The 14516-nt window shown below is 25.8% G+C and overlaps 1 protein-coding gene across 2 annotated transcripts in view; it reads right to left on the minus strand.

The window, feature by feature from the left end:
* Positions 1-14516, minus strand: part of LOC136078160 (tetratricopeptide repeat protein 1-like) — a 65407-nt gene that overhangs the window by 32485 nt on the left and 18406 nt on the right. For both annotated transcript variants that reach the window (XM_065793244.1, XM_065793243.1), the window contains exons 3-4: positions 10457-10517; positions 1958-2070 (exon numbers count right to left, since the gene is read on the minus strand). In XM_065793244.1, coding sequence (XP_065649316.1) covers positions 1958-2070; positions 10457-10517 — 174 coding nt within the window. The remainder of the gene's footprint in view (positions 1-1957; positions 2071-10456; positions 10518-14516) is intronic.

Below are 14516 nucleotides of genomic sequence, written 5' to 3' on the forward strand. Positions count from 1 at the left end.
ACCAGCATATCAGATGTTTATTATTTATAGTAAAGTGCTTATAAATTTATAATTCAGTCCAAATTTAAAATGACTTAATAATATAGGAATAAATTTTCATGATTAAAATTATTAAGATATAAATGTTTTTAGTGACAATATCTTTAATGAATTCTTCTAATTTTGATTTGCTATTTAGAAACAAGATTGTTTACTTATAAGGAAACGAAAGAATTTAAAAAAACCGTAAAAACCAAAAATGTGGCAAAAAAGTGGTTTTTGAAAGTGGTTATTAAAAGTATTTTTGAACTGTTTCGAGATGTCATCTTCTGTTGAGATCATTTTTGAACTGTTTCGAGGTATCATCTTGAAAGATGAAACAAAAGTTTTAAAAAGTAATTGAGAAGATTTAAATTTTCTCGACTACTTTTATGAAATGTTCAAAAAATATTGCACAAAAATTTTTTTGCAAAACAAAAAGAGAATTAAGAAAAAATTTTAAAGATTGAAAGAGTCCATCAGGAAACAAAAAAAGCTAGGTTAGTGAAAAACTTGAGGAGACAATAAAAATGTTTAGATATTTACAATAATGAAAAGGATGAACAGTATCTCAAGTCTTAAAAAATTTTAAAAGTCTAATGTTGTTCCTATTTTTGTTCAAAAAAGTGTTGAAGAAGATTTAGCTCCAACTGAATCACGATTTGGAATAAGTTCAGTTGCACTGAGTGCAAAACTTGCTTCTCGTATAAACAACAGTTCGGGAAGCATTGATGATTATTCAATTTCTAAGTGAAGTATTTTAAGGCAGAAACAATTAAGAATAAGTTAAGTTCTGATAGTTTTACATCAAGTCAAATTTGTGCCACAGGGATTAAACTTAAAGTTCTCAAATTTCATATCCAATCGATAGAAAATGTTTTGAAGACTAACATTATTTAAAATGTTGCAAAAATCAAATACATAAACTAGCTCTTAAACTAGCACAAACAGCAAAGACAGCTAGTTAGCTAGATATATGATAGCTAGTTATATGATAATTAAAGTTTTTTTTGGACCTGAAAGCGTGTTTTTTGACGGTTTGTTAAAAATGACATTACACGAGATTGAATGGCTGAAAACCAGTTCATCAAATTGGGACTTCTGGGTAATAAAAGATTTCAAAAAATCTGTCACTGGTATTCTTGTTTTAAATTACAGTGCAAAATGTGCTACTAAACTGGGTCAAGATTTTATTGAAACTTTCAGAAACAAAAGACGGTAAAGCAAATTTAATGGTTGTTGCTTATCATTGTTTAAGAATTAAAACATCAGATAAAAAAACTTGGATAAAAAACCTTAAAATAATCTTTTTTTTTAACAAAAAATGTGCAATTTTAAAAATGTTTTATATTTAAAGTACGTAGCAAGAAATACTAACAAGCCCCCTCCATCCAATCTCCCAAATATACAGACGATTTTAAATAGGCAGGACCTACCATTCTAATTATCTTTACCAAAAAAACAAAACGTTATCTAAAATCAGATAGATCAAGCTACAAAAATAATTTTCATAGTACATTTGTGAGTGACCCAGCCTCTACCATAAACTCAAAAATTTGAATTTTTTGCTATTTTGGACTGCTAGGGCCAAACTTTCATCTGCACTGGTGGGGGAGTTTTTTTCAATTTTGAAAAAAGTTTTTAATGTTTCATGTTAATACAAGAAAATGTTCATCTTTTGCAGATACGTCATTTCCAAGAAAAGAAATGTGCTTTTAAGCCATATCCCTAATATACATATACATATATCTTTAAAGATACATATATCTTATATACATATACATATGCATATATTTTTAAATATACGCTGCTTTTATGACATAAAAGTTATTAAATAAAAATTTATTTTCATGGTGGCATTTTGATGTAAGCTCGTTGATAATAGTGACAAAAGTTAATACAATAATCAATAACACAATTAAAGTAAATAAAGCCTTACAAGTTTCATATAGCAAGCTGATCTATTTGAGTACAAAATGGAGAGTGTTTTAGAAAAACACTTTGGACACTTAGCAATACCTTGACTGTAAAGATCAATAGCAGGCTCATACTCTATAATAAAAAATTGTTAAGTATAGTAAAAACAAACAGTAGTATAGTAAAAAAAACGTAATAAAACAGTAAATAATAAGTAACTTTAAAAAAAACAAAAAAAACTACTGATAAAACAAACCTGACTTCAATTTTTAAAGACAACATTTATTTTGAAGGTTTTGAGCTTATCTGAACTGAATAAAGGTTTTTTAATGTGAAACAATTATTTTTTTAGAAAATGTAATTTAAGGTCGCAAATTTTGCTTATTTTACATCAAAGTTTTTAATAAGTTATGACTATTCCCAAAATTTTATCATCTAAATCTGACTGGTTACAAAGATATATTTTAAATTTTCATTGAACTAAAAAAATCCGCCATTTTAAAAAATGATTCTGAGTTTTGTTTATGTTCTGTTGGCAATAGAAAGCTGAAAATATGTACACATTTTGGGGTGGGAAATCCAATAAAGCGTTTAATCCTTACACTACCAGAAAAAAAAAACAGTAAAATGGTTGCACATGAAATGTTACGATTTAAAGGCTATAAAATAAAAACCAATTGTCAGATTTTCTCAAATAAGACCATTTTTTTATCAGAAAAATGTCAGACTGTATTTTTTTTAAGATCTAACTTTTTTAAGTCTTGGCCACATGATCAAATGCCATTTCTAGCATGATCACATTTACTAAAAAATGTTATGCCCTGCAGAGCAGACCGTAGGGGATGAAAGGGTTAAAAGTAACCAAAATACCTAAAATTTAAACATTTATCAAATGTTTAGTTACAAGTTGAATTGGTTGATGTAGCTCATTTTTTTTTGTTGTTGTTGTCTTGAATAAATTATTTAGGGTTATTACATAGGAGGAGTGGTCTTTTTTAAAACAAATAAAACATGATCAAATGTACCAAAATCTATTACTTAAAAAATATGAATTTTCAAAAATCTAAAAAAAAAAATTAATAACTTGATAATTATGTAACTCCTCCTAAAATATTCACCTCCTCAAGGCCAAGAGGACTACTACAGTGGAGGAGGCTATGTTATTGGCGTTATAACCCTCTCTCAAACCTGTATTTATCAATTTAAATAAATTTAGAAAATTTCTTATATTCCTGTTTTTAATGCCCAAAAAACCCATGTGTCCTTGATGGTATCAAACAAAAAAATTTTTACACATTATTCTATATTCATTGATCTTTCAGAAAACATGAAGATTTTGATCTGCAAGTATATGGATTTCAATTTATGGAGAACGAGGCATGCTCCCCACTTTTTTTAGCAGAATATTGCAAATAATTTTTTTCTACCTTTCAGACTAGCTGGAGCTCTGAAACTTTTGGGATTTCTGAAGTGTAGATAAACATGCATGTTAAAACTGTTTTAAGGACCCAAGTTACCAAGGGATAGGGGGGGGACCCTGGGTCATGTGCTTTTGGCATTTCTGTAGTGCTGATAAATGTGCTTATTAAAGGTGCTTATTGGCCCAAGATACCAAGAGGGAGGGGCCTGGTCATGTACCCCACTTTTTTGCAGCAGAATCTTGCTATAGATTTTCCACTACTTTCCAGACAAGCTGGAGCTCTGAAAATTTCACCATATGTGTATTCCTAATGAACATGTGTTAAAATTGTTTCCAGGACAGACAACCAGAGGGTCCATGAGGCCAGGGCACCAGGGGCCATGCCTCACTTTTCTAAAAAAAAAAAAAAAAATTTCAACTTTAACAAAATAAAGATAACTTTAAAAATAGTCTTCAAATTTTTTTTGTTTTATACTTGTTTCATTCAGTTTTTGATTATTTTATATTCAATGATCTTTTTAAAAATATTTTAAGAAAGCTCATATTTTTTTAAGAATTTTGATTTGCAAGTATACAGATTACACTCATCTAAAATAATGATTTTAACAGAATTTTACATCGTATAATTTTAATCTTTTTGAATTGAAAAAAGTTGATATTTTTTAATGCCAAAATGTTAACAGCAAGTTTTTAAGTAACTAAAATCCAACAGTGAAAAAAATAAAAATGTTAATAGCAAGTTTTTAAGTAACTAAAATCCAACAGTGAAAAAAATAAAACTGTTAACAGCAAGTTTTTAAGTAACTAAAATCCAACAGTGAAAAAAATAAAAATGTTAACAGCAAGTTTTTAAGTAACTAAAATCCAACAGTGAAAAAAATAAAAATGTTAACAGCAAGTTTTTAAGTAACTAAAATCCAACAGTGAAAAAAATAAAACTGTTAACAGCAAGTTTTTAAGTAACTAAAATCCAACAGGGAAAAAAATAAAAATGTTAACAGCAAGTTTTTAAGTAACTAAAATCCAACAGTGAAAAATATAAAAATGTTAACAGCAAGTTTTTAAGTAACTAAAATCCACCAGTGAAAAAAATAAAAATGTTAACAGCAAGTTTTTAAGTAACTAAAATCCAACAGTGAAAAAAATAAAAATGTTAACAACAAGTTTTTAAGTAACTAAAATCAGTGAAAAAAATAAAAGCCTGCGTTAACATTCAATAAACAAGAAAATTATTACCTTTCAAAATCATTATTTTATTTGATATTTAATTTTAAAATGTAACATCAGTTGTTGTACTAAATAAGAATTATTATCAATAACAAAAAAACATCCTGTATACACTAGTATAGAAGAAATTTATTACCTATTAAATTCATCATTAACATTTGTAACATTAACAAACTAATTACAATTAAACAACCTTGTTAAAGAGACAAAAAATTAACATTTACATTAAAAAAAAATTAAAGAAATCAATCACTGTTTAGTTTTTCACTACCATGGTGTTTCCATTACCATGGTGTTTAAGTTGCTTTAATTATATTAATTATGATTGGTTTCTCATTTTTAATTGCAACTTAGTAGTTAGTTTTACAGTAAGAATGGATTTCTATGATTATCAAAAAACTCACAAAAAATATCATAAACTAAACTATTGTAGAACGACCGATTTAAAGAAATTTGATTGTTATAGGGAAGATGCCAGAGAAGAGTTAATTTAGAAATCTGGAATAACAGATGACAAAACTTTTACTATCTGTCACCAGATTTTATGGTAAGATGTTATGGCAACATTTATGCACCCTCATGGCCCTTTAAACAAACTTTTTTAGTTATCTAGAGCTGACGAGTGTTGTGTTTTATTTAACAACACAACTTGTATCATTGATGCACCTATAACAATTACTGAATGCATCTATACTTTGACCATTGAAGCAAATCTTAACACAACCTTGACACTTTATTTTTTTGTATTTTATTTTGTAAATAATTAAATAAAATAGAACAAGTAAAAATTAAAAAAAATTTTGAAGATAACATTTTCAAAGTTATCTTTACTTTGTTAAAATCGAAAAAAAAAAAATTTCAGTGAAAGTAAGTGCGGCATGGCCTCTAGTGCCCCAACTCCATAGACGCTGTAGTAGTCTGTCCTTTAAACAGTTTTAACACATGTTCATCAGGACTACACAAATGCTGTAATTTTCAGAGCTCCAGCTAGTCTGGATGGTAGTGAAAAATCAATTGCAGTATTCTGCAACAAAAAAGTGGGGATCGCGCCTCGTTATTCATATATGGAAATCCATACATGTGCAAACCAAAAATCCTCATTTTTTCTGAATGATCAATGAATATAGGATGTGTAAATTTTTTTTTTATATATTATCAAGGCCACATGGGTTTTTGAGCATCAAAATCAGTTATATAAAAAAATTGCCTATATTTATTTAAATTGATAAATACAGGTACTTAAATTTTTTACATTTTTGATCTTTTTATTGGATTCTTCACCCCTGAAAATAGCCAGGTACTGATTTTTAAATAAAAAGATCAAATACTTTTAAAGTTATGTAACTTGAAACCTCTAAATAAACATTATAATTCTGAGGGGACAAGAGGGGCACAGCCTATATCTACTAAAAGTAAAATGGTCATAATTCAGGATCTTCTAAGAGCTAGAGGCTAAAATTTGCAAGGAGTTCTTATTTTACTAAGCACTCTCAACGATATAAAAAACTGAGATATAGAGTGACATTTTAAAAAATTTATGGGTTATTTAACATGGAATTACCCCAGCACGCTTTTACCACTAAAATACTACTAAAATATATACTGCACTACACTACTACCGCACTAACTTATTGTTGCTGCTTCCTTGGTTACTTTATAAAATCTGAACTTAAAATTTAAATATTTTTTATAATTTTATTCAGGTGTGTTAAAATATGCAGATGTAGTTTAATTATTTTTACAGAAGTCATCTTGAATAGTTTTAGAATTATGATAAAGAATTAGAAAGTTGTTTTTCATAAAATAAAGATAAAAAACATTGTCAAATGTGTTTAAATATATTACTTATAAAACATAAACTTTACTTTTATAAATAAATTTATTTTTATAAAACAACCTTTTTAGTCAAGACAAATAAACTAGAAAACAAATTAAGACTTTAGGACAAATGAAAAAACATATTTAAAATTCAAGAAGAAGAAAAAATTATCTGCAATCAAAAAATTAATTAGTTATACTAATATAATCACTTCAATGTTATATATTTGCCCATATCATGTTGTTAGATTATTGATTATTAGATCAAATTGAATGCTGGCTAAAGTTCGCCATTATGTCAATCTGGAAACGCTATTAAATATATATCATGACATTTTTGGCTCACATATACGATATGCTTGTCAAATATTGGGACAATCTCAACAGCAGGCAGTTTTAAGGATATCCCATCTTCAAAACAAAGCTTTAAAAATAATACATTTTCAGAATTACAAACTCAATAATGTGTTTTATCTTACTTCTAAGACCCTTAAACTTTGGTATCTTGATCAATTCTTGAATTGCCAGTTTGTTTGAAATTACCAACACAAAAACCAACCTCTTACCTTTAACAGTTTCTTCTCCAAAAATGCAAATAACTGATACTATCTTCAATTGATAATCTGAACCTAGCAGTCTTAAAACATCAATCTGTTACTTACGGATATAAGTCCATAAAAAACAAAAATATAAAATCTTGGAATAACCTTCCCTATGACTTAAAAGCTCTGCATTTAATCTATATTTTCAAGAGTAACCTTTTCCACTCCTTCCTAATCAAATACAGTTAATAAATCCAAAGATATATGTATCTGTGTATAAGTGTTTGTGATAAGTGTGAGTGTATATGTATGTATATATGTATACATGGATGTGTATGTGTGTATGTGTATGTTGGTATATAATTGTATATGTATGTATGTTTATAAATATATATATATATATATATATAAATATATATATATATATATAAATATATATATATATAAATATATATATATATATATATATATATATATATATATATATATACATATATATAGACATATATATAGATATATATATATATATATATATATATATATATATATATATATATTTATATATATATATATAGATATATGTATAGATATAGATATTTGTATAGATATAGTAATAATGTACAAAGATACTATTTAGTATAAAATAGTATCTTTGTACATTAGTTGGTAATAGGTAATTTTTTTTAACATAATATCTCTCATATTTAAATATCATCTCATAAATTTCATATTTGGCAGTGTTTAAAATAGCGTAAGTTATTGTTATAGTTTACAGCTTAAGTTATAATTTAATGAGCAAGTGACATTTAATACTGTGCTGTTTAAACAGTTGCTGTTTTATACAGTTTTTTAAGTTAATAACATAAAATGCGTTTAAAATAAAACTAAGTAAATAAATAGAATTGGTCAAATTAATAAGTTAAAATATTATCGTCATAAAACTTTAAACTACATATTTGCGCAAAAACATGCTATATCTATACGCCAAATGATTAAGATTAAAGCAAAAAAACATTAGATAAAACATTTTTTCTAATTTCTTAATCTAGCGTACTATTAAAAATTTAGGTTTAATTAATTTTTTCATTCAAATGGTTTTTAAGTTAATGTTTTCATTCAATTTTTGCGTTCAAAATTTTTTGTGATAAAAAGTGAGAGAGAAAAACTTGGTTTAATAAATTGAATTATATTTCTTTAAGTATATGCTTAAATAATTTTTTTGGAAAAAAAATTATTTTAACAGAAGTAAAATAATTTATTTTTTTAAATTTAATTTTTGGTTTAACTTTTGCAATAATCATTGGTTTAATGATTGCAATATAAAATGTTTCTACTTTTAAAACTATTTTCAAGAAGAAAAAATATAATTAACTATTCAAAATAATTATGATCATACTTTTATTCATAAGATAATTTAAAGCCTGAATTTTTTTTAATCAAAATATAATTTTAGCCTGATTTTTAACTTTATGACCCCTAATAAAAACCTTAGACAAAAACATTTCTTTTAAGAATAATTAAAAAAATGCAAAATTAAAAAAGAAAAAAAGAAAAAAAGAAAAAAAGAAAAAAAGAAAAATAAAAAATCACAAAAATATTTATTTTAAGAAAAAACTAATCGAGAAGGTGTGAAAAACAATTGCAATACGCTTAATTCGAGCCCTGATATATATATATATATATATATATATATATATATATATATATATATATATATATATATATATATATATATATATATATATATCAAGCCTTCCCGGAAAACGTGTGTGGTCGCACGCCTTGAACATCCATGCTTAAAGTAATTTTTTTAAACAACTTGATCATGTTTTTATATGGTAAGCATTTTAAGAATTCGCGACAAAATAAAACTATAAGAAACTAGAAAATAAATCAGCAATACTCAAAGAAAAGAACTGAAGACTATACAAAATAAAAAATCTAAACAAGATAAGCTGAAAAAATTTTATAATAAAAAAAGAAAATAGTTGTCAAAAAAATAATATACCTAAATATTTACTGTTTTTGCTTTCTTATTTTTTAGCGTTTCTTATTTTCCGCTACCAAAATTGATATAAGTCGAGAAAAAAAGTAGATAAGAATATAACGAAAATAAAGATATTTTTTGATATACAATATTTTGCAACTTTTTTCAGTCAAGATATAAAGAAAATACTTTATAAATTGCACTAGAAACACTGACAATTTTTAAATTTGTTTTTCAAATGTTTTTGCTAAACTTTATTGTTTTTATCAATGCACAAGAAAATGAAAAAACTAATTGCTATTTATTTGTAAAAAGTTTTTGTTTTTTTTTAACAAGTTTTTGATGTAAAGAAATGAAATGATGCTGCAAATTAGCGCATTTTTAATTTACTGAACTTTCTTAACGAAATTTTTAGGAGCCTATTTAAAACTTTTTTTTAAGTTTTTAAATACATTTTTTTAAACAGTTCATTATCTCTTGTAATTCATGTATTAAAATTGGAAAATGGGCAATATTAAAGAAACAATTTCAGACATGCATCAAATGCGGTAAATACATTTATTAAGGAAACTATATTATCCTTTTGTTTAACTTATTCTGTCATTAACAAAATTTATTAATCAAATAATACTTTTTACAAATAAATAACAATTTATTTACTTATTTTCCTATTGACTGAAGGATATTGAAGTATTAAGAAAAAACCTCAAATATAGCAAAAACTTTTTAAAAGCAAAAAGACGTTAAAACGAATAATATACATAATAAACAAATAAACTTCTAGTGTACATAGCAAATTAATTTCTTAATTATATGGACTAATAAAAATCTTGAATAAATTACATATCAAAACTTTCAATTGTTGTTAAACCGTTATAAAAGATGTTTTTTTTCAACAACGACTCTAATAAAAAGGATACAAAAGTTATATAAAAATTTTATAAAAAAAATCATTTTTTTAATTTACTTTTTTTAATTATTAAATTTTCTAGTTGATTTAAGTAAACTTGATACTTCGTTACAATTTTGTTACTTTTTTTAAGGATTGTTTTTTTTTTTCTAAGTAGATAAGTTAAGCTTTTTGCTGCAAATTATTGAAACGCTTTATAAGTTAAAAGATGCGGTCAGTTAGTCTAAAAAGACTACTTTAAACATGGACAAACAAGGCGTGCAACCGCACGCCCTTCCCGGGAAGGCTTGATATATATATATATATATATATATATATATATACATATATATATATATATATATATATATATATATATATATATATATATATATATATATATATATACATATATATATATATATATATATATATATATATATATATATATATATATATATATATATATATATATATATATATATATATATATATATATATATATATATATATATATATATATATATATATATATATATACATTGCTTATTGAAATGCTTTAAGGACAAATTCCTTTTCTTAAAACAAATGAAAAAAAAAACACCATTTTGAAAGTAAAAAAGAATTTATAAACATACCTCCTTTTGAAAAGAAAGTATTCCCTTCTTCTTTCAAGCTCTTTGAATCTTCATGAAGCTTCTAAATAATATATATATAAATTTATTTAAACTAAATGTTTTAATCCTAGTTTTAACTTAAGTAACAATACGCAAGACAACAGTATCCTGATCTGTAAAAAGATTATTGCAACAGGAAATTATTATAAGATGTCCAATGCAAACTTATTTTCTATATTGTAAAGCCACAAGTAAAATAAGGAATATTTGAAAAATAAATAGTTAAGAAACTGAAAAAATAAAAAACCTAAAAAATAAAAAATAAAATTAAAAACCTGTTTTTATTTAATTAATGCAAACTAACATCAATAGGCCATTAAAAAAAAATTAATATGGAATTTGTTGAAAGATTACAAAAGTCAAAATAAGTTTTTAAGATTAGTCTGAGGGGGAGCAGCCAATGATTATTCATTTTTTCTGACAAAATGAACAATATTTGGTTGCCCTCTTCTAGTGGGTCTTAAAGCATGCGATCATTAAATTCAGAACGATGAATTTTGTTTTAAAACTTGTCACTTATTGAAATTTTTTTTTTTTTTTGCGTAATTACATTAAGTAATGATAGTTGTTGATGTTTTTATTAATTAAAAACATCAACAAATGAGTCAAAATATTCCTCTTAATTAAAATGTCATTGAAACAGTTAGAAAAATAAAACAAAATTCTGCACAAATATCTCTGAGGTATAATAACATGTGTCCAACAACATCTGTAAAAACACTGAGGTATAATAACATCTTACCAGATGTAGTTATATCTGGTAAGATGTATCTGGAAAGATAGTTACATTTTATCTTTCTAAAAATGTTGTTAGGGGTCATTGAATTTACAGATGACATTGGACAGATATTGTGTTGGAGTAAAAAAAAATACAGCTGATCTTCAACTAAAGTTTACAGCTGATCTTGGACTACTCTACAGATGTTGTTGGATGTAGTAATCTTTTACCAATTCTATATATTCCCTGACTTTTCCCTGACTTTTAACATAGTTTAGAATTTCCCAGACTTTTCTAGGTTTTTCAGGTTGCTGGCCACCCTGATTTACTTTAGTGTTAAAAATAAAAAAAATAATAATGAACCTCTTGGTATTTCCCAAAAAACACTGGTTAATCTAGTTTATGGAACAGCAAATACATTGCAATCAAATACAAATATAGTAAACTCCTGGTTGTTTGAACTGGCACTTATTCAAATTTCCTGCTTATTCAAAGTAATTTTCAATCCCAATGAATTTTCCTTAACAAACTCATGCAAATACCCATCAGTTATTCAAACCAGTTATTCCATATATCCATCAGTATTCGAAATTTTGATTATTCAAAGAAATTTTTTGCTGCCCTTATCAAACTCGTCAGTTATTCAAAGTTTTCCTTCCGCTCAAGATACCATTGCATTGCATTTCAAAATATAACTTTATCGAATGTAATCAAAATATATGCAAAAAAAAAAACATCAAAATTTAAAAAAATTGAACACATTAAACAAAGTGCAATGAAAGTTTAAACATGGCGTCTACATGAAAGAAGGCAGTACTATGCCCGTACCGTGAAGGTGTCCTGACCACTCTTTTTTAATAAACTCTCTTTGTTTCATGCAAATTTTATAGTAAAAATTTAGCAAAAATGTCAAACTATCAATCAAAGATAAATATCTTGCTTTTAAAGATTGGAAAAAGGTCAAACTAAAAAGAATGTAGCCGAAAAGTTTAGTGTTCCTCAAAACACTTTAACTTATTGGATTAAGCATTAAGAAGACAAAATCATAAAGAGTCAGTCCATTTGGAGTTAAGAGAAAAAAGTTAAGTTTTGGAAAGCATGATTCTGTTAATAAATTTTTTTGATAAATTAAAAAGATTTTATTTTTTTATTCTAAATTTGTTTTTTAGAAGGTAAAGACTTAAACATCTTATTTCAAAGTTTTTCTTCTTTTTTACTCTCTTCTTCTGTTAAAATTTCATAGTAACTTGAAATAGATCACTTTAAAAAAGATTTTTAATTATTCGAAGTAAATTCTTATTCCCCTAGGAGGTTCGAATAACCAGGAGTTTACTGTGCTTAAAAAACTTTTTTATAAAATACAATACAATCATAAGTAAGTCAAATTAGCTCATTGAGAGGGTGTTGGTAAGTGTCACCAAATCATATGGGGAGGGGGTGGTTTGCAACAGTGTGATGTGACAAAAAACATTTAAAATTAAATTGTTTATCACTGCGTCAGGCTTGGTCGGGAAGCGGGTGCAATTGCACTCTGTTTCTGACCACACATTTAATATTGTGACAACTTGGCCATGGCTTTTTAGATGTTTAGAGAACATTTCAATAATGCCCAAAAAAAGCTTGACTTACGGGAAACAATTAAAATAAAAACTTAACTAAAAAACTAAAAGAATTTGTTCCGAAAAATTTTATAAAAAACTAAGCACTCTTTTAAATAAAGTAACAACTTACTATTAATGTTGAAACAAACATTCTTCAATTTATCAAAGAGTATAAATATAATTTCAACAAGATTCTAATAAAACTAATGCTAGTTAAACTTTTTAATATATAAAAAAGCCTAATTTTTTTTATTACCATTTTATACTTTGTGTAATTTGCAAAGTTTAAAATATTAGAAATATTTTTTTAGCAAGATGTATATGTATCTTAGCAAGATGTATTTTTAGCAAGATGTATAAAAAGTTAAATCACAAAAATTTTATTTTAGTGTCTTTAATATGTTTATTAAAATTCCGCAATGTTCCAGACCCCTGAATCATCAGTCTATAATGATCAGTATCCAAAATGCAGACTGAAAAAAGTATACATTTAATAACTTTAAGTCTATAGATTTATTATACTAAAATAAATATTGAAAACTAATATGGAAGAGCCATATTACATTGTAAGTGAATTATAATTTCATTTTATAATTTGCAAACTAAAAGTAAATCAAAGTCTTTGAAAGCAAACTGTTATATTTAAACTAAAAAAGTAAAAATAATAAACTGAAAATGCAAAACTATAAGACGGAAGCGGAACTGCTTCACACTACCCCTGATGATATTTAGTGAGTAGGCTTTTTAGTTTTAATTAGTATTTAAACAAAAAAGAGTAAAGTTAAGATTAAGTAAAATGAGTTTGTAATAATGACATCTGGCTTTACAATACTTTTACATAACTGGCCTTTTCTTATTGTGGGTTTCAATAACTCTTATGCTGATCACGAAACTAAAGCAGATACGCATGCTAAACTTTCGGGGATTTCCAAACGCTTGCATCACTACAGACTATTATGTATGGTTTGTAGTTATTTGGATATCGTAGAAAAATTATTTCCATTATCATTGGTTTTCGAAAAGGAAATGTTAATGGTGAATGAGCAGTGGATGCAGCTAAGGCTAGCTTAGACGAATAATGCATTGAAAATATCGATAATATTATTGATTCATATTTACTTAAGTTTATAATCAAGGAAAAAGATAGTTCAAGCAATCTTGTTTCTTTTTATTTCAAAGAGGGTCACGAGTTTAAAAAATTGAATCCAGAATTCACTGAGATTGAGTATTGCAATATGGCTAATCTTAACTATGAATGCATTAGTTCTGCTATTGAAGTAAGAAAAGCTGCAATTGAAATCATTCTGCCATTGATAAATGATAGATTTATTTCGCTGTTAAATCCTATATTCGAATCAATGGATTGGTTAGATCCACAATTATGGACAGCAGACAGCATATACGACAATGCTAGCATCTCTTTATTATTAAATAAACTATTTTACCCTCTAGAAGCTGCAGGAATGAATATTGTAATGGTTCTTTCTGAATAGAAAGATGCAAAATTAGTCATAAATACACAGTATGCAACAATGGCACTTACAGCATTGCAACTATGGCAGAAAATTTTTCTTTATCATTGAAAAGAGTTCCCAACCTTGATATCTTCTGGTTATGATGTGTGTTTCTGGCTCAAACTCAGCTGTCAAACGCACTTTCAGTATTTCAACTTTGATAATAATTGATTGACGTTTAAAGATGA

Source organism: Hydra vulgaris, chromosome 03, assembly GCF_038396675.1.
Source record: "Hydra vulgaris chromosome 03, alternate assembly HydraT2T_AEP".
NCBI classification, from domain to species: Eukaryota; Metazoa; Cnidaria; class Hydrozoa; order Anthoathecata; family Hydridae; genus Hydra; species Hydra vulgaris.